The 20,318-nt window shown below is 40.0% G+C and overlaps 3 protein-coding genes and 1 long non-coding RNA gene across 6 annotated transcripts in view; 2 read left to right on the forward strand and 2 right to left on the reverse strand.

Moving 5' to 3' along the window:
- LOC128242170 (rotatin-like) overlaps positions 1 to 20,318 on the reverse strand; it is a 152,640-nt gene that overhangs the window by 108,650 nt on the left and 23,672 nt on the right. The gene's annotated exons all lie outside the window — the stretch shown is intronic.
- The window catches only part of LOC128242180 (rotatin-like), an 86,742-nt gene that overhangs the window by 61,362 nt on the left and 5,062 nt on the right, over positions 1 to 20,318 (reverse strand). For 2 of the 3 annotated variants that reach the window (XM_052959255.1, XM_052959256.1), the window contains exons 5-7: positions 5,970 to 6,069; positions 3,796 to 3,916; positions 2,462 to 2,558 (exon numbers count right to left, since the gene is read on the reverse strand). In XM_052959255.1, coding sequence (XP_052815215.1) covers positions 3,858 to 3,916; positions 5,970 to 6,069 — 159 coding nt within the window. In that variant the 3' untranslated portion in view covers positions 2,462 to 2,558; positions 3,796 to 3,857. Of the gene's footprint in view, positions 1 to 2,461; positions 2,559 to 3,795; positions 3,917 to 5,969; positions 6,070 to 9,769; positions 10,280 to 10,684; positions 11,060 to 11,367; positions 11,560 to 11,685; positions 11,874 to 12,055; positions 12,538 to 20,318 lie in introns of those variants that run through there. The other variant, XM_052959253.1, reaches the window with a different exon arrangement.
- LOC128242185 (uncharacterized) lies at positions 15,334 to 16,056 on the forward strand. Its single transcript, XR_008262555.1, has 2 exons — positions 15,334 to 15,624; positions 15,961 to 16,056. It is a non-coding gene; the product is annotated as an uncharacterized LOC128242185 (long non-coding RNA).
- On the forward strand, positions 16,976 to 20,269 carry LOC128242172 (uncharacterized). The gene is made up of 2 exons (XM_052959243.1): positions 16,976 to 17,469; positions 18,207 to 20,269. The coding sequence occupies exons 1-2, from the start codon at positions 17,132 to 17,134 to the stop codon at positions 19,618 to 19,620; spliced, it is 1,752 nt and encodes a 583-aa protein (XP_052815203.1). The 5' UTR covers positions 16,976 to 17,131; the 3' UTR covers positions 19,621 to 20,269.

Consider the following 20,318-nt stretch of genomic DNA (forward strand, 5'->3'; position numbering starts at 1 on the left):
CATACACCAAAGTCAATCCATACACCATATTCATCCCACACACCATCTCCATCCCATACACAATCCTCACCACATACACCGTCCACACCCATACAACATCCTCATCCCATACATCATCCTCACCCATACAACATCCTCATCCCATACATCATCCTCACCACATACACCGACCACGCCATACACCATCCCCAACCCATATACCATCCCCAGCCCATACACCATCCTCACCTCATACACCATCCACACCCCATACACCATCCTCACCTCATACACCATCCTCACCTCATACACCATCCACACCCCATACACCATCCTCACCACATCCGCTATCCCAACCCCATACACCATTCCCATCCCATACACCATTCCAATCCCATACACCATCGCGACCAAATACACCCCATCCACCCATACACCATCCCTACCCCATACGGCATTCCCACCACATGCACAAACAGAAACCCTTTTCAGCATCCTCATCCCATACACCTTTTCCAGCCCATACACCATCCCAAACCCATACACCATCCCCATCCTATCCAAGATCCCAAACCATACACCATCCCAACCCCAAAACTCCATTCTCACCCAACACACTATCCCAAACCCATACACCATCCTCATCCCATCTACCATCCTCACCTAATACGGCATTCTCACCCCATACACCATACCCACATTATACATTATCCCCTCACCCCATACACCATCAAGATCGCATACACTATCCCCAGCACATACACTATCCCTTCCAAATACAACATCCTCATCACATACACCAACGTCAAGCGATACACCATACTCATCCCATACACCATACAACATCTTCATCCCATACACCATCCTCATCCCATACACCATCTTCATCCCATACACCATCCACACACCATACACCATCCACATCATATACATTATCTTCACAAATACAACATCCTCATCACATACACCAACGTCAAGCGATACACCATACTCATCCCATACACCATCCACACACCATACAACATCTTCATCCCATACACCATCCTCATCCCATACACCATCTTCATCCCATACACCATCCACACACCATACAACATCCACATCATATACATTATCTTCACCAATACACCATCCTTATCCCATACACCATCTCAAGCCCATTCACAATCCACATCACATACACCATCCACACCCAATACAACATCCTAATCAAATACACCATCACTACCCCATTCACCATCCTCATCCCATACACCATCCCCATCCCATACCATGATACATAATCCTTATCACATGCACCATCCCAAATTGAAACACCATCCTCACCCCATTAACCATCCCTATCCCATACAACATCCTCCTCCCATACACCATCCTCACCCTATATCGTTCCAATCACATACACTATCCCCACCCAGTACACAATCCTCATTCAAAACACCATCATCATCCCAAACACCATCCCAACCCCATACACTATCTCCACCTTATACAACATCCTCATCCCAAACCCCATCCACACCCCATAAACCATCCTCATCCGATTCACGGTTCTCATCCCATACACCATCCATATCCCATAACCATCCTTAACCAATACACCATCCCCAACCTCACCTCATCCACTATTCCAACCCCATACACCATCCACTATTCCCATCCCATACACCATCCTCATTCCATACACCATCCATATCCCATAACCATCCTTAACCAATGCACCATCCCCACCCTCACCTCATCCACTATTCCAACCCAATACACCATCCACTATTCCCATCCCATACACCATCCATATCCCATAACCATCCTTAACCAATACACCATCCCCAACCTCACCTCATCCACTATTCCAACCCAATACACCATCCACTATTCACATCCCATACACCATCCATATCCCATAACCATCCTTAACCAATGCACCATCCCCAACCTCACCTCATCCACTATTCCAACCCAATACACCATCCACTATTCCCATCCCATACACCATCCATATCCCATAACCATCCTTAACCAATACACCATCCCCAACCTCACCTCATCCACTATTCCAACCCAATACACCATCCACTATTCCCATCCCATACACCATCCATATCCCATAACCATCCTTAACCAATACACCATCCCCAACCTCACCTCATCCACTATTCCAACCCAATACACCATCCAGTTTTCCCATCCCATACACCATCCTCATTCCATACACCATCCCGAACCCCAAAACCACCCCCACCCATTACACAATCCCTTACACCATCCTTAACCAATGCATTATCCCAACCCTCACCCCATCTTCTATTCCCATCTAATACACCATCATCACCAAATGTATCATCCCCACCTAATCCACCATCATCACCACAAACAGCATCGTCACTCCATACACCATCCCAATCCTTTATAATACACCATTCCCACCCCATACATCATCCCTACCCCATGTCCCTTCTTTTCATCAAATACTGGCCCTTACCCTGTGAAGAATCTAGCTTGTTCATCAAACAGCAATAATGTCAGGATATGAGACACCTCGTAGCAAGTTCTATCATCATTTGACAACAGTAGTGCAACTGGAACAGAAAACAAGAGTATGACTATGGTTGAATTAAACAAGGGGAATAATTCATGAAAAATTTAAACTGGTGTAATGGGTCTTCCATAACATCTGCTCTATGTCTAGTTTTCTGTTCACCCATAAGCAACTCTTAAGTACATAACCTGGTTTTGAACAATTTTGCATGGCTTAAAATTTGCGAAGCGATCATTAAATCATTTGTGGTGTTGTTTTTTTTGTTCAAACGATTTCAAATTTAGTTGTGACTAATTCTAGAAAATTAAACCCTTGAAAAACAAGAACAAGAGTTCCACATGCAACCATACATATGTTTTTACTGTCAAAAAGGGCATAAATCAACTATAATTAAAATTTACATTTAAATATAACACTGGCAATACAAGTATGTCATGTAATATTTTGATTTTTTTTTTGTATAACCACACCAACAATCATGATAACACTATATTGGAGATACAGACAAGCTTACAATAATTATACAGTAAGAAAAGTGTAAGCAATAAAACCTCTTACCTCGAACAGGTGTCAGGTACTAGGTGGTATCATTTGCCAGTTTGTGTCTCAGGGAGAAGTCATTAAAATGTATGCAATAGAAATGCTTACCTGTGACCAGTGTCAGGTACAAGCTGGTATCATTTGCCAGTCTGAATTTCAGGGAGAAGTCATTAAAATGTTTGCAATAAAACTGCTTACCTCTGACAAGTTTCAGATACAAGATGGTATCATGTGCCACACCTGTGTCTCAGGCAGAAGTCATTAAAATGTAAGCCATAAAACTGCTTATCTCAATTGAGTGTCATGTACAAGCTGGTATCATTTGCCAGTCTTTATCTGAGGGAGAAGTCATTAAAATTTATGCAATAAAACTGCTTACCACGAGTTCCAGAATCAATTGGTATCATGTGTCACTCTGTGTCTCAGGGAGGAGTCATGCTAAAATGCTTGAAATAAAACTGCTCACCTTTGACGAGTTTCAGATACAAGCTGGTAACATGTGCCAGTCTTTGTCTAAGGAAGAAGTCATTAAATGTATGCAATAAACTTACTAAACTCTGACCAGTGCCAGGTACAAGCTGGTATCATGTGTTAGTCTGTGTCTCAAGGAGTACGTCTTATTAAAATGTATGCAATAAAATTACTGACCCTTTTAACTGTCGACAACAAGCTGTTATCATGTGCCAGTCTGAATCTTAGGGAGACGTCATTAAAATGTATGCAATAAAACTTCTTACCGCTGACAAGTGTCAGGTACAAGCTGGTTTCATGTGCCAGTCAGAATCTCAGGGAGAAGTCATTACGAACGATGCTTCTCAGAATGGATGAACAACCAGGGAGGTATGCCTGCATGGCGCTCTGAAAAAAATCCTTGTTATACATTGTACATGTTTGACTGCATTTTAGATAATTGATATCTAATTGATCACTGAAGGCCGAGACAAAATTAGACAATAATTTTGTCAAACACTGCAAGATTTGTCTTCAAAGGGATGTTATTGCTCATTTGTTATGGAGACAACACTCAACACAACCCAGCCATGTGTGTATTGTCACTGGTAACATATGTAGAAAGTTTCATGTCAATTTCAATGTTTCTTATTACTTATTGCCAAGATATTGTAGGATGATGTAGCCTCAGAAGATAACGACTGAACGATTATCATACTACTGTGACTTTTTATTCTTTATGAAAAACAGCCTAGAGAAAAAAGTCACGGTAATAAAAATCCCATCCTGCCCTGAAGCCCTGCCATTTAATTTATTGTTTTTGTCAGTGACAATTATGACAAAAATCAAGTCAACAGTGCGTTATTAGACCATAATGATCTAATAATATATGGTTGTTTATTACTGATGTAATGTTTCAACCATGACAAGGCTACAGACCACTAAATAAATTTCCTATATATTCAATAGTCCAATTTGCATGCAAGATAACACTGATTTCTAGTGTTTCACAACCACAACACCATTTATGGGGAGAGAGCTTCTCTTGTGTACTATTTGTTAAACAACATTGGAAAAAGAGTTACGTTTTTTTTCTTATAAAAATAAAATTGGTTGAATGTAACCAGTGTGCATTCGGTAAAATGACAATATCGAGTGTATGAGGGTAAACAATGCAGTGAAAAGGTTAACAATTAAAAGTAGATCAAGTAGATCCAGCATGTTCAGCCTGTTTTTGAATTTACAAACCATTCAGCTTCAAAACCTATCAATATGAAAGGTAGCCAGGTCTGAGATGGTATAACCATACTATATGATTCACTGTCATATGCCAATTAAAAGAAATAAGGCATGTAACAAGAGCCGTCATAAGACAGCGCGCTCGACTACGCCGCTTTGACTTAGAATACAATAACGATGTAATAATATCAAGTTTGGTCTCTTTATGTCAAACCTAACTAAAATTATATGATACATAAGGTGACTTTGATGCTGCCCTCCCACCAGCCCGCCCAAACAATGACGCAAGTCATTCAAATAACTTGATTTCCCATTATGAAAATGTGGTTAAGAATATACAAATATTCCTTTCAAAGGAAATTTAAAAAAATAAATAAAAATAAATAAATAAATTCAAGGGCCATAATTTGTATTTAGCCTTAAAAAGGAGTTATGTTTCTTTTTGTAAGTTGGTCGTAAATAATTTTGAATTTTATTAAGTGCATTTAATGAACGGTATAGAAGTTTTTTATATTAAAATCACTACTTGCCCTTAACATTTACTTGCCTAAAACTTTAACCTAAGTCAATCAGGGGCCATAACTTGTATTTAGGATAATATGGAGTTATGTGACCTCATTGTGTAATGGTCCTGAACAACTGTGTAAAGTATTAAGTCAATTGAATGAAGGGTATAGAAGTTATTAATAAATATCCCAACTTGCAAAACTTTAACCTAGGTTCCATAGTCAATCAGGGGCCATAATTTGTGTAAAGAATGATATGGAGTTATCTAACCTCATCATGTGATGGCCCTGAACAACTGCGTGAAGTATTAAGTCAATTGAATGTAGGGTATTGGACTTATAAGTGAAAATCCCAACTTGCCCTAAAACTTTAACCAGACGTCGACGCCGACGCTGGGGCGAGTAGTATAGCCAAACTATTCTTCGAATAGTCGAACTAACAATGAGCACAGGCGTCTGAATCATTGTTTGTCTCCAAAATGTTGATTAAAATCATTTTGGGTACATATAATGAGATAAACAACACATCTGAAGATATTTTGTGCCTTTGATAAACAAGAAAGAAACAAGGTATGTAACTCAAACTTACCGGATTTTACGGTATAGATGAGTTATAGTCAAATTTCTTCATTTTTCGCCTTATTCATGAAAATTAATAAAAAGATCATTACTTTGTTTGTCAGATAAATGTGACAATTGCTATTGTCAATACCAACCTTGCAGTATAATGGCGAATTGGTCCACGGCAGACTTTTTCACCCCAGGATCAACTGAGAGGGATGTAAATATCTCATACACCTTCCGCAACACATCCACCTGTAAAGCATAACAAGACACTTTAAGGATATTTATCTTGAATTTAAAAAAATAACAATGCCTTCTTTTTAGACTAACATGACAGTCAGCCTTAGGAGTCTGTGTGAATGCCTGGCATGAATAACTGCAAGTCAGTTAGAATTAGAACAATGATTGGATGTGACCCTTCACAGAACAACTTCCTGTAAAAAATAAGTACAATAATCAAAGGGCAATAACTATAAACTATCATACACAAATAAAAGTTTCATTTGCATGGCACTTCTCCGCAATACAGTAGATATGTGAGTTATGGAGAAAAGTACACTTGTCCTGATGTCCAAGGATGGATGGACGGACAGACGGACATTTTGATACCTATAAAAACCCAGAAGAATATCGAAAATCATAACGACAAATAGGAAGGGCTTCCCTGATACACCCTCACAATTCTTCATTCAGATTTTACCTAATTTGTTTAAACGATCACACAATAACACCTTCTAACAGTTAAATGTTGCCAAAACTTAATGGTTCAGGATTATTATGCAGATATGCTATTTTTTTCTGACCAATTTAGTGCTAAAGTTTGGTACCATCTTCAATCCCAAAATGTTTACTTTTTTGGTCATTAGTGGAATATTCCTATGTTTTTTCATTTATTTTTTGAAACTGTTTTCACCAAAAAATTGGACCCTAGAACCATTTTAGGTGTAACAGTTGGCAGGGGTTGACATTAACTATATTTCGCATGGATTCCGAGAAATGTGTCCATTCTTGAAATCAAAGACACTGTTACTGAAGACAAGGAGACTCAAGCTCATCTGAAATAATGCTCGTTAAGAGTCGTTACTGCTGAGAATAATTTAATATTTCTATATCAGTATATCCAAGTACAACAAAATTTCACCACCAAATACGCAATAATTTGACTCCATATTTTTTATCCATTTGTACTCAGACATCCTTCTAATACTGTGAAATCATAAATATTCGTGGGATATGAATTTTCCTGGAATTCGTGGCTCAGCTTAATTACGAATTTAAGATCCAAGGGAAAGTTTGACCTTTAAGTCTTAAATCATACTGTATACAAGTAGTAAAAGGATATACATGTATTTACATGAATATACATGGTCGCAGTTTACACATTGTAAGTACTTAAATCATTGCTAATTGTTATAGTTTATAGCAGAAGATATTGACAAGCTAACAAAGAAACTTGCACTCTCTGATTTTGTCAAGTCATAGTGATCATATTGATAAAGTGTTCAATACTGCTCTCTCACATCTATATTTTTCAATGTCCTTCTTGACAATATTAAAATCCAAATCAGGGATTGGATGCTTTAAAGATGCACTCTAATGGCCCAGTCACATAGCCCGGCCGATGTCCGGCATCGGTAGAGCTCGGTGGATTTTTTTGGTGCCACCGAGCTCTCCTCATCGGAAGCAGAGCTCGGTGACGTGAACGGACTCCGTCCGGACATCTTCAGGCGACCGACCGAACACCGGCCGGTGACCGTACGGAGTCTGTCTCAAAATGGGAGTTTTTTTCTGCCGATGTGGCAGCAACTACCAGCCGGAGGTCGGCCGGACATCGGAAGGAATACGGCCGGTACCCGAGCAGGTAACAGGACACCGTGCGATCGCCGGCCGGGTTGTTAACGGGCTTTGAACAATGACCGGCCGATGCTCGTCCGATGTAACACAGACTTGGGTGCCGAGCTATTCCGTTCTTCCTACCTGACATGTCAGTTCATCACTATGGCTGCACCGAGGAGACTTCGAATGGCACTGCTCGAACACGAACTGGCTCAAGCAAGGTTCCAGTACAACCTGGTCCTGGCGGCAATACTAGAAGCCGCCGAGAGGGAGCGACAGAGGGCCCGCAGAAGAGAAAGACGCTGGTGGGTGCGAGAGTGGATCCTACGCAGACCCCTTTTCGGCCAGTACGAGACTCTCATGAAGGAACTCGAGGCCGAGCACGCTGCCGACTTCAAAGCCTTCCTCCGCATGGAGCCACAGATGTACTATGAGTTGCTTAACCGAGTTGGCCCCCGCATTACCAAGAGTACAACGTAAGTTAATCCGTATTTTGCAAACAAAATTCCCTCCAAACATTATATTCTTGCTAAGGTTTAATCATATTTCATCCTCTTCTGTTGCAGGCATCGAACCCCCTTGGACCCTGGGCTGAAGCTGGCAATCACCTTGAGGTTTTTGGCGACCGGAAGCAGGTACCACGATATTGCGTTTGCGTTTCGTGTCCCACACAACACCATCGCCCTTTTCATCCCCGAGGTGTGTCAGGCCATCTACGACGTATACGAGGATGAGATGTGGGCCACTCCCCAGACAGAAGATGAATGGCGCCCGGTGGCCGAGGGATTCGGAGACAGGTGGATCTTCCCCCACTGTTGTGGCGCGATCGATGGGAAGCACGTCGCAATCAAGAAGCCCCCCAAGAGTGGCTCACTCTACTACAACTATAAAGGCTTCTTTTATATCGTCATGCTTGCGGTGGTAGACTCGAACTACAAGTTCATCTGGGTGGATGTGGGGTCACCAGGGTCGTGTTCCGATGCCGGCATCTTTAACCGGTCGCGGCTAGAGCCAGGTCTTCGTGAGGGAACGATCGGACTCCCCCAACCGGATTCCCTGCCTAATGACGACCGGGACACACCCTACTACATGGTCGGAGACGACGCCTTCCCCCTTCGGCAATACATGTTAAAGCCCTACCCTCATCGTCACCTGGCACGGGACGAGCGGATCTTCAATTACCGGTGTTTCAGGGCACGCCGTGTGGTTGAAAATGCGTTTGGTATACTTGCCAATCGCTTCAGATGTCTTCTAACAACCCTGGGAATGAGACCGTCGACAGTTACTAAGACCGTCATGGCCTGCATGACCCTACACAACCTCATGAGGACTCGTTACCCCAACATCCAGAATGCCGATCTCGACCGGGAATATGAGCAGGGCCAGTTCATCTCGGGTGCATGGCGAGACCAAGCCGTGCTCGAAGATGTGCAAGCAGCAGGGAACGGACCAAGATTGACCGGACCAGGCAAAGAACTGCGCGCATACCTCAAGAATTACTTTTGCAGTCCTGCCGGGAGTGTGCCATGGCAAGATGTGGCAATAAACCAACAGTAACGTCTGTATTCTGTGTAACAATATGCATGTACTGGATGCAACCATAGACAGTTCTCAGGACTTAGTACATTGTCGTATATTACAGTCCATTATTCAGTATGTTGTTTGCAAAATTAAAACTGTTATTGGGTATTCTTAAAACATTGGCTTTATATTTTATGCCACCGCTTGTAGATCAGGGAGGCATTTTGTTTTTGATCTGTCTGGTTGTCTGTTTGTCACCAAACTTTAATATTGGCTATAACTTTTGAATTACTGGTCAAAGAAACTTGAAACTTGGAATGCATGTGTTTCTCATGGAACAACACATTTGGATGACTTGCGCATTTTGACACTCGTCAGAGCAAAACTAGACAATTATCGACCAATCTATGCAATAAATGTATTATTTAATTCAAGATTAACGTTGTAGCCATTGATCAGGATCAACACTAGTGTGTATTGTCTGAAAGTCCCTTTTGGTGTGACGTCGGCCAAATATCAAAATAAATGTACACCAGTACGAAAATGATGAGTTGTGGGTAAATAATACAACAACATAATGTTCATCGTGATTGATTTTAATAACTGTAATTATACGAGGCACACTGTAACTGTAATTATACGAGGCACACTGTTACTATGATTGTACGAGGCAAACTGTTACTGTGATTGTACGAGGCACATTATTACTATATTGTTCAAAACACACTGTCAGTACATACACTACAACTTTGGGCTACTTGGCTGAGGTGGGTATCTGTCAGATTGTGAAGAATTTCATGCCCTGTCTCTACTCCTACTCCTGCTCCTGTTCTGAGTTGTCGTCGTCACCACCGATTGTGTTATCACGTTCAGTGCTAGCCAGCACTCTGCTGGTCGCACCTAGCACTTGTGAAAGACTGCTATATTTTGGCCTCTGTGCAGGTGACTGCATGTTGAGGCCGATGTTGCCGGGTGATGAAAGCTGCCACGCAGCTTCAGCGATGTTGGATCCTTGGCTGGCTGTCAATGGAGACTGCAAGGCCAGCAAGGCTGAGAGGTCATAGGTCGCAGAAGTAACAGGTGGTGCAGAGTCTGCCCTGGGAGACTGAAACATAGCAGAGGCATAACAATTGACTGTTTTGCAAGAAAACTTAAGTGTTTGTATGGCGGGTCGTAAAAGGTCGCCCGTCCTTCGTCCTCAGTGCAGTTATACTGTATATAGTTTCTGGTCTTTCGGGATCATTAAATGTAATTCGGTGAATTTGAAGATTGAATACCGCTTAAGCCGGTGCTAGGGGGCGTTGACAGTGTAGTACATTTCATTGCTGCCAATGAACAGTCTCAATAAAACCGAGACTGCAATTTTCTCTCTTCTGTTGCATGTTTTGCTTCCAAGAGATCATATCATCATAATTTAATTAAGGTTATGACATGCATTAAATCTGAATATTGGAAATTAATTTTATTATAATATGTACTGTTTAATATCACAATGAAAAATAAAACATACCTGGAACTGTTCATACTGCTGATCGGGCGGCTGCTGCTGCCGAACTGGAGCCGTAGCAAAGGGGATAAACGGCTGCGACTGTTGCTGTGGTTTCTGGGATACGGACTGAAGATACATCGGCTGGTGGTGATAAGGATCTACCATCGGGATGGGTGGCTGTACGAACTGCGATGGGGGTTTTGGAGGCTCCTGTTGGGGGTGCTGCTGAGTCCCCGGCATGAGCGGGACGTATTTCATGAAGGTGGTGAAAGTCCCCTGCTGAAACTCTCTGTACCGAGGTGCTGGCACCTGGTTGTTCGCGCTTGTCATCCACTCAGCCCAGGCGTCACGCTCGGCCTAGAGCGGATCTGCAGCTGCTGTCTGGGCTACACGCACCTGTAAACATAACAATTGTAAATACAGCTTTTAAAGAATGTACCCAGAAACCACAAATACGCAGAAAACTAAAAACCCAGTCGAAACTTAACCCCCCATAAGTAAAACTTAAAATTAACCAGTACATTGCAAAGAAAATAAGAATGAAAATAGGGGACCTCCTTGGTACGGGCAGTGGCTTAAACCGCTGGTGTTTTAGGATTTACCGCCAACTCACACATCTACACTTCAATACACAAAAACTTGCATTTTGTATTGGGGTGGAAGTAGCAGAAAATGGTTTATTTGGCATTTTGTCGAGTATTTACCTTTTCCGCTGCGTCCTGAGTGGCCTTGGTACTTGACTTGAGACACGCGATCAGCGTCCTGGACATGTTGCTGACGGATGCAGCCTTGTCCTTCTTGCTGGCAGCTCCTACTCCCTGCGACGTGGCCGGCTCATACTCAGACGCTGCAGCATACTCCAACTCCGACGCCGAATCCTCGTCCTCACCAGTCAGCTGAAGCATTCAAACCATCAATAGTAAAATCGCGGCAAGTAGAAAGAAGGGTGAGCAACTCACTGGCAAAGAAAAACATTAAGACAATTCTTTGATAACTTAGAAAATCTTCTTGCAGATGCTTACCCTCTCACAGGTCGATTTCAGCGTCCGTGATACGTGATGGGCGTCCAGAATCTCGTAGGTGTTCAGTTTGAACTTCTGGAGTGACGTAAGAGGGGCCGCCCCGGATCCACTCTTGCTACTTTTGGGTCTGTTCTTGAGCTTGAAGTGTTCGGTACGGCAACTTGTGAAATGCCTCTGTATGGATTGGACTGCAACACACAGACAAAATCCATTAAGACATTTAATACAATGTTTAGACATTTAATACAATGTTTTCTAAAGTAAAACATCGTAAAATTAAAATTTGTTAGTTTAGGCCATTTTACATAACAAACCACACCAAGCCCTTTAAAAATAATTTCAAACATTTCAAAAGCTGACAAGGTCTCACCAGAAAGCTCAATCTGTTCGCTAAACTTGTCCAGAGTCCATTCCTACAACTTCGTGTTTTTGTAGTTCTCATGCCCAACATCGTAGTACATAGGGTGTCCCTCGTAGAAATCTGCTATCTTTTGCATCTGGTCTTGGGTGATCTCCTCTATCGGCACACCAACGGCTCGCCGCGACGCAGACGCCGACGAGGACTTGGACTTGGAGTTGGACGAGGACTTGGACGAGGACGTGGGCTTGGACTGCGACGACTTTGACGCCTGGGACGCCCGGGACTCAGCATCGGATATCTCTGATTGCTCTCCCTCCGTACCACTGGCACCGCCTTCTTCCTCTTGTATCCTCTTTCGGGGAGATTTTCTGGTCTTCACTGCTAGCGTCTTCTGCTTCTTCTGGCCCTTTTCCTTGCTGCTAGCTGGCTGCTGCCTCTTCTTGCCGCAATTCTTCTCATCTCCATCACTTTCCTTGACTAATTTTGGCATCCTGTTTATAAAGTCTGTCAAGAGTGAATCGTGTGGATACAACTTGCTGAATGCTGTACACAGACAGGATCGAACAGTATATATACTAGCAGAGATATCCGGCCGGGTTACGGCCAAGTTCCGGCCGAGCATCGGCCGGTGTCCCTTACATCGGTCAGCCACCAGTACTATACTTTCCAAGGCTCTGTCCCACATTGGCCGGAGCTCGGTTGGAGCTCGGCCGGTGTCCGTTAAAAAAACCTCGTCCTCTGGTTGTCTCAGATGCACGGGACATCGGCCGATACTCGGCCGTGCACCGGCCGACGTGTTTTCCGATGTGGTTACGATGGGGCTGCGATGAGGGAGCTCGGTGAGAGCCCGGTGAAATTTAGCTCCGAAGTTAAAATTTCACCGAGCTGCCACCGATTCGGTTTTAAGCAACAAACGCCACGGATGTCCGGCCGGTGTTCGGTGAAAATCGCATCGCTGGCTCATCGGAACCTCATCGGCCGGGCTATGTGACTGAGTCATTACAGAGCATTTTTACAACTTTTTTAATTTTTGTCTTGAAAGAGCAAATTTTTGCATACATTTCTGCAAACCAATGATTTAAGATTGCTGACAAAAAATCAGATCGTAGATTTTCATATTTCCATTTGAAAATTATTATTTTATGGTTTAAACCATTAGTAATTAACGGTTCAAAAAAAATGCATAAAACATCATTGTTTGAACTTAAATATTAAAATCTACAATCTAATTTTTTGTCAGCAGTATAACTGGTTTCCATGGATTTTCGCAAAAATATGCTCGTTCCAAGACAAAAAAAGATGCCAAAACGTTCCATGAGAGTGTAGCTTTAAAGAGACTCGCTCATGTTTTGGCACCATTCTTTCCCAGTTATGCATGTGAAAACTCTTATATTATAACTCATTTACTCTTTGATACCGAAATTGTTGAAAAAAATACACTTAAAATATTACTTTTACATTTACAATATTCTTGTCAGTTTTATTATTCTTGGAAGGGTGCTTTTCTACTTTTATTAAGTAACTTCAATCAAGAAATGAAATTATCCACAAAATCAAAATCACAGGTGGCATGAAAGCTTGAGCATTTGTTTTCAAGTTCATGATTTTATTATATTTAGAGAAAACCATAAAATTACTTGTTCAACTATATAATTTAGTCGTCTTTGACTTAAATCAAATCAAATTGAAAACTTGAATAATTTTCATCAAACCCCTTCCCTAAATTTTCCACCAAATGCCACCCAAATCCATGGCAAATGGGTGGCACTTGGTGGAAAATGGGTGGCACTTGGTGGAATATCAAGAATTCCACCAACTGCCATGAAATTTCCACCCAACTGGAGGTGGCAGTTGGTGTAAAATTGAACTCAGTATTTTTTTCATGTGGCACTTGGTGAAAAAGTTGGACTTAGTTAATTTTTCATATGGCAGTTGGTGAAAAAATGAACTTAGTTAATTTTTTGGGTGGCATTTGGTGAAAAAAGACTTAGAAAATCTCAAGAGTTCTGTAAAATGGAACCATTACTTATCATCATGGAATAATAATAGCATTTACGACAGTTGCTGTTCATGCTGCTGTTTTAGCATTATTACATATGCTACTATTTAAAACTAACTGGTAATGTTGCTGGTTATATTGATGATGATTACGATGTTGGTGGTTCTATTGATGATGATTATGATGTTGGTGGTTCTATTGATGATGATTATGATGTTGGTGGTTCTATTGATGATGATTATGATGGTGGTGGTGGTGGTGGTAATTATGATGATTGTGGTGGTGGTGATTATGATGATTGTGGTGGTGGTGGTGGTGGTTGATTTTGACAATTGTGGTGTTGTTGGTAGTTCATTGTGGTGTTGGTGAATATGATTGTGGTGGTATTGGTGATTATGATGAATGTGGTGGTGGTGATAGTGATCATGATGATTGTGGTGGTGGTGACAACAACAACAACATGTTGTTATTGATGATGATGTTGATGATAACAACAACAAAAATGTGATGATGATTATCATGATCATGATAATGATGAGTTAAACTAAGTTTTCTGTGTACATGTGCTCTGTTGCTATTTCCCCAAAGGTACAGGGATCCCATTAATGTTTGATTTAAACACAGAATGACCTCTCTGCTGGAAAATCTCCTCAAAATATTTGAATCTTCTGACAGTTACTAGCATTAATTTTGTGGAACTTTGAATAGTGAGAAAAAAAATTGTGCAGTTTTGTTTAATAAAATGGATTGATTAGAAGGTAACTGTTTTTTTTATCATATTAACAACCAAAAAAGATCATGACTTATCATTTTATTTTATTTTTACACATATTAGGCTCTTTGTCTTTGTTTAAAGTTTGACTGAGGAGATAAGCTTTATGCATGTACTGTCAAGTATGTTTCACTTTATTCCAAAATAATTGACAAATACTCAGTCAAGCAATGTACTAAGTTTATAATTTTTCTTTAATTTGTACAATGAAGTTGAAGATGTATAAAGAAATGTTATACACATTTTTTTTCCAGACCCCCCCCCCCCCCATAACGATGACAATGTACTTGGACAAGATTCTAAGACCTTTTAGGTAAATATTTGAATATTACAATAACTTAAATGAAGACTGACCTCATAGTTTTATCATATTTTATTAGCTTATACTTATTTATGATATAAAAGTGCTAAGTGCTATGAAGGGTGAGATAAACAATATTAAATGCCAGTCAAGAAAAGATGTAGAAGATGTATATGATCTAAAGGGTGTGTGTGTTTTTAAGAAAAATCGTTGAGGTATTGACAAAGCCTTGGTGTTATTCATGTTGTTGGCTGCATGATTTTGAAAAAATAAAGATATTAAAGTGAATCTTGGTGTACACATGTTTCCAAAGACATTTGTAGAACAAATTGTAGAACAAATAACATTCTTCTGTGAGGCAAACCCTGTTATATTGAACAGATTTATTAAAATGATCGCTTTTTTCAGAAAGAAATATGAATAGAGGACTTCTATAGCAGAAGAAGTATAGCCAAAATTGCAGAAAACAACAACCGAATGACTGCATCACTAAAGAAAAGAAACAGGTTATTGACATTTCAATATTTAAAATACCAAAACCGGTAATTAAATTAACTTTTTACCTGTATTGTCATTGCTAATACAACAGACGAGTGCTCTTGTAAAACATATTTGCAATGATTCAATGTATGAGGCTGAATTCTATATTTAGTTATGGTATATCATTTTGTTGTTATACTTGGTATTAATCTGGCTAGGCCCAAAGCTGAAGAAACTTATTTAAAGAGTATGTTTTTAATGTTTTCATTTTATTTATGCATCTAATTTTAAAATATATTTTGAATAATGATCTATAGCTAAAATGAAACCTCCAAAATAAATAATACTAAAACTGTTTTCAGGATTTCTCCAAATGTAGAAATGCAGACAGCTCTTCACCATCAACTGTGATCCTTTGTAATTTTGTGTACATATGAAACTAAATGACTGCAAAGAATTGTGTTTTTTGTTGTTCTTAGGTTGTTGTGTGCATACTTCATAAATCCCATGATTTTATTTCCACCAAGTGCCACGTAATTTCCACCAAGTGCCACATTGGCATGGCATTTGGTGAAAAAAAGATCAAAGAAACTGACTCCACCAACTGCCACGTTGGGGTGGCATTTGGTGAAAAAATTGCCACCAACTGCCACGTGGCATTTGGTGGAAAACGTTCCAATACTCCACCAACTGCCACGTTGGGGTGGCATTTGGTGAAAAAATTTGCCACGTGGCATTTGGTGGAAAACGTTCCAATACTCCACCAAGTGCCACGTTGGGGTGGCATTTGGTGAAAAAATTTGCCACGTGGCATTTGGTGGAAAATGTTCCAATACTCCACCAACTGCCACGTTGGGGTGGCATTTGGTGGAAAATGGTGAAAAATTAGATCAAAGTCCCATTTTATTCTGTTTTTCATCGTTTTACACCAAGTGCCACCCGTTCCAATACTCCACCAACTGCCACCCATTTTCCACGTCCAATTCGTGGCAAATTTAGGGAAGGGACATGTATTAGAGGAGAAGAGCTGTAAGCATTTGTTGTATAAATCTTGGTCACTACCGTACCTAATACTTAAATCTGAAACGTATTCCTACAATTAAAATTTGTTTAAAAAATATCAATTTACAAAGTATACGGTACTAGCCAAATGAAGTAATTGACTTTGATACAGATAAATGACTGCTTCTTTATAAGCCCAAGATGAGACACCTTATAATGACAATAAATACATTTTGAACTTTTTCTTCGTCTCCTTAAGATTTGCATTGAAATATCAAATGCACAAACTTAACCACATGTGTCCTTTGGTTTATATAAGACTGATTTCGTATCACGCTTAGTTTCTTTTTCCACTAGTGTATCATTAAACTTCCTTGTTGAGAAATGATCACGCAAAGCACTATAGGATATGTTTACAGAAATCAAGAGGATAACACGATTTTAGATCTTGATATAAATATTTAAATCTTGCTTGAAATTGTGACATTTAACATACATTTTGCACGGAATACTTAAACTTACTGATTAAAAATGGTTTCAAAGCACACAAAGTCCTTGAAAGACTCGATGTCAATGGCATCTGATTTGATCCATGACTTTGTCTGCTCTCCATGTCAAGAAGACAAGCTTAATACTGAGGCCAAGCATTTCTGTAGGGACTGCTCAAAATACTACTGTGACAAATGCCTGACTTTTCACTCCAAAATCCACAAACAGCACACTGTGTTGGGCCAAAAGGATGTGGACAAGTGGCTGGGGCAGGGCGACGCCCTCATTTCATGTGACCTTCACCCTCAAGAGATCATTAAACTTCTGTGTGAGGACCATGCTGAGATGTGCTGCCACCTCTGTGTGTCCTTGAATCACAGGTAAGTAATTATTATCACGTCTTTAAAAAGCGGCTATTTTATTAACATCAAGATATCTAAAGATGAGTAAGTTAATCACTCACTGCTGATTTTTCTTATGATTTGAGTGCAAACTAGAGCTCCTGCCTATATGAATGATTTAAATTCATACATATTACAGGATGTAGGTCATATTTCTAAGCTCAAGTTGTCTTGTCCCAAATATCTTGGTGAAATATGATATGCTATAATAAATAACAAAAGAACAGTGGAGAAAACCTGATTTAAGTCTGAAAGCATCAAGGCCATATAATGGCAATTACACATAGGAGACAGTAAAATTTCACACTGAAAATAAACTCCAATGCAATAAATAGAGAACATTATGTTAGTCTATTTGTAGGATTGTATCAATTCAAGTTGCTTGCATAATCCATATCCAGACCTCAGACCAAAGGTTAAGAGAGAAGTGATAAAACACAACCGATCAATGGACTAAAATTGTATCATTTTAATTTGCACATTTAAAATATTTGTTTTATTAAAGTAATACTGTTATAGTTTTCTTCACTTTTTTTTAAAATGACTTATTTTGTTCATGTTTAAAGAATTGTACAGGTAATTTGCGAATGCATGATACTGCATGAACGTTTAATTAATATTAGGAAAACTTACATAAACTAGCACATAAAACTATTTAAGATTTTATAATAATTTAATCCAGTCACTCATTCACTATTCTGACCTCCTTTTAACAGGATGTGCAGAAGCATTAGCTTGATCTCAGACCTAGCTAAGGGTGTATACAAGATGGCCAATTTCAAGCAGCTTCCATGCAAGGTTGCTAAGGTAACAACAAGTCTAAACCAGGTCAGAGAGGTCAAAAAGAAGAACCAAGGCTCCTTGAAGACCTCTGGCAAATCCATGCTGACAAAGATCACGGACCTGAGGAAGTCACTGAACCAGCTGCTGGATGAGCTGGAGAAGAGGACAGTCAAACAGATGGACAGCGTCCTGTCTGACCTGGATGTCACACTTCAGAAGGACATTGACTCCTGCACACTCATACATGACCAGCTCAAGGCCTTGATGGACACCATCCAATCCCAGGGCAAGGACGATGAGTCAAGCTCCTACATTGGCTTCAGGAAGTGTGAAGAGAAGATGGCAAAAGCCAACAGCCTGCTCCAGGAGATGTCCACAAAACCTGAATTGACCGCCACTTTCAAGCCTGATACCAGAGTTACACAACTGCTGTCTGATATGCATTCATTAGGCAAGCTCCAGTGTAATCAGGAAACACTGACAGGCCATCAAATGTCTGACATGAAGTCTTCTGAGCAGATCAGGCCATTGCATGATATATCAAGGGTTTACACAGTTAAAAACAAATCAACTTTCAATGTGAAAATCAAGCAAGATACAGATACATGTGATATATTGGGTATTACAGAACTTCCATCAGGAGAGATTATTCTTGTAGATAACAGAAATAACAGACTGAAAATATTGAACAGGGAGTATAAGGTAATAGCCCAATATGATGTCCCTCAAAAGCCCCTGGACATCTGTCATGTGACTGGTAATCAGGTGGCTGTAACAGTAAAATGTGTTAATCCTGTCAGGCATGAGGTCCACTTTCTCACTGTGACAGCTGGCACCATCAAGATGACCAGGAAGTTCTCAGTTGATCATGACTGCAAGTCCATCAGGCACCATGGGAACCAGCTGTATGTGGGCTCCTATACAGCCCTGTACCTCTACACCACAGACGGCAAGCAAGTCAAGAAAATGTATGAAGACACATCAAGATGGCAGACGGTGGCTCAATTTGCTATAAACCAAGATGGCAAGAGGATATACATCTGTAACTTTTACAATGACAAGATCATTACAATTGACAACAATGGCAGCATTCTAGCCACACTGCAGGATCCAGACATTGTAGGGCCATATGGTGTACAAGTGAGTGAGGGTGGACATGTGTTTGTGAGTTCATGCATCACCAACACAGTGGTGCAGGTTGACCAGGAAGGCAGGAAGAAGCTGGCCACACTGGTCAGGAATGGAGAGGGCATCAACTATCCACAGGCAGTTTGGTACAGCACCCACACTGGCAGACTGATTGTGGGTGGAATACAAAAGGACATTCTGGTGATGAAACTCCAGTAGAGAGACAGTCAGAAAGTCAACAATAGTTGTAAAAGGTTTAATGAAGTGATGGTAGGAAAACCTTGAGAGAGACAGAACATCAGATGCAAACCAGTAATATTACATATTGTAACTGTAACAACTTGAATGTGGTAATCATATTTTAACTATGTTTAATTCAATTCATAATAATCTGTATGCTAATCTAGATTTTACTAATATTACTTTCAAAATACATTTTTAGATAAACAAGAAAAAAAACAGAAATAGTGTAAATATATAGTAAGTATGTGTGTTTGTTTATATTAAATCATTGATATCTGTAATTGTTAAAACCTTTTTTAAATTTACATTTGTATCATGCAAAACCTCATGAAATGATTCGATATTATCATAAATCAAATAGCGCAATTAAGTATCAACAAAATCAAATATTCTAATTTAGTATAATCAATAGTTATGTTAGCTGATGTATATATTATTATCATTTAAATTTCATTACTGTTAAAATACAATACATTTAAGTAAGATTTTTTAAATTTACATGTGTATAATGCAATATATCTCATGAAATGATTTAATATTATCAAAAACAAATAAAGTGATTAACGGTAGTATCACCAAAAGAAATATCATGATCTAGTATCCAAAACATCTTATACAGTAATAAATTGATTTTGAAATGTATATTATTAGTTTAACTGACCCTTGAAAATAAC

The sequence above is a fragment of the Mya arenaria genome, chromosome 8, assembly GCF_026914265.1.
Source record: "Mya arenaria isolate MELC-2E11 chromosome 8, ASM2691426v1".
Taxonomy (NCBI): Eukaryota; Metazoa; Mollusca; class Bivalvia; order Myida; family Myidae; genus Mya; species Mya arenaria.

What these genes read in the sequence shown, in the direction of transcription:
- LOC128242172 (XM_052959243.1), top strand. Translation starts at nt 17,132, where the DNA reads ATGGTTTCAAAGCACACAAAGTCCTTGAAAGACTCGATGTCAATGGCA. An exon ending in TGTGTGTCCTTGAATCACAG is followed by an intron (nt 17,470 to 18,206) that starts GTAAGTAATTAT and finishes TCCTTTTAACAG; the next exon opens with GATGTGCAGAAGCATTAGCT.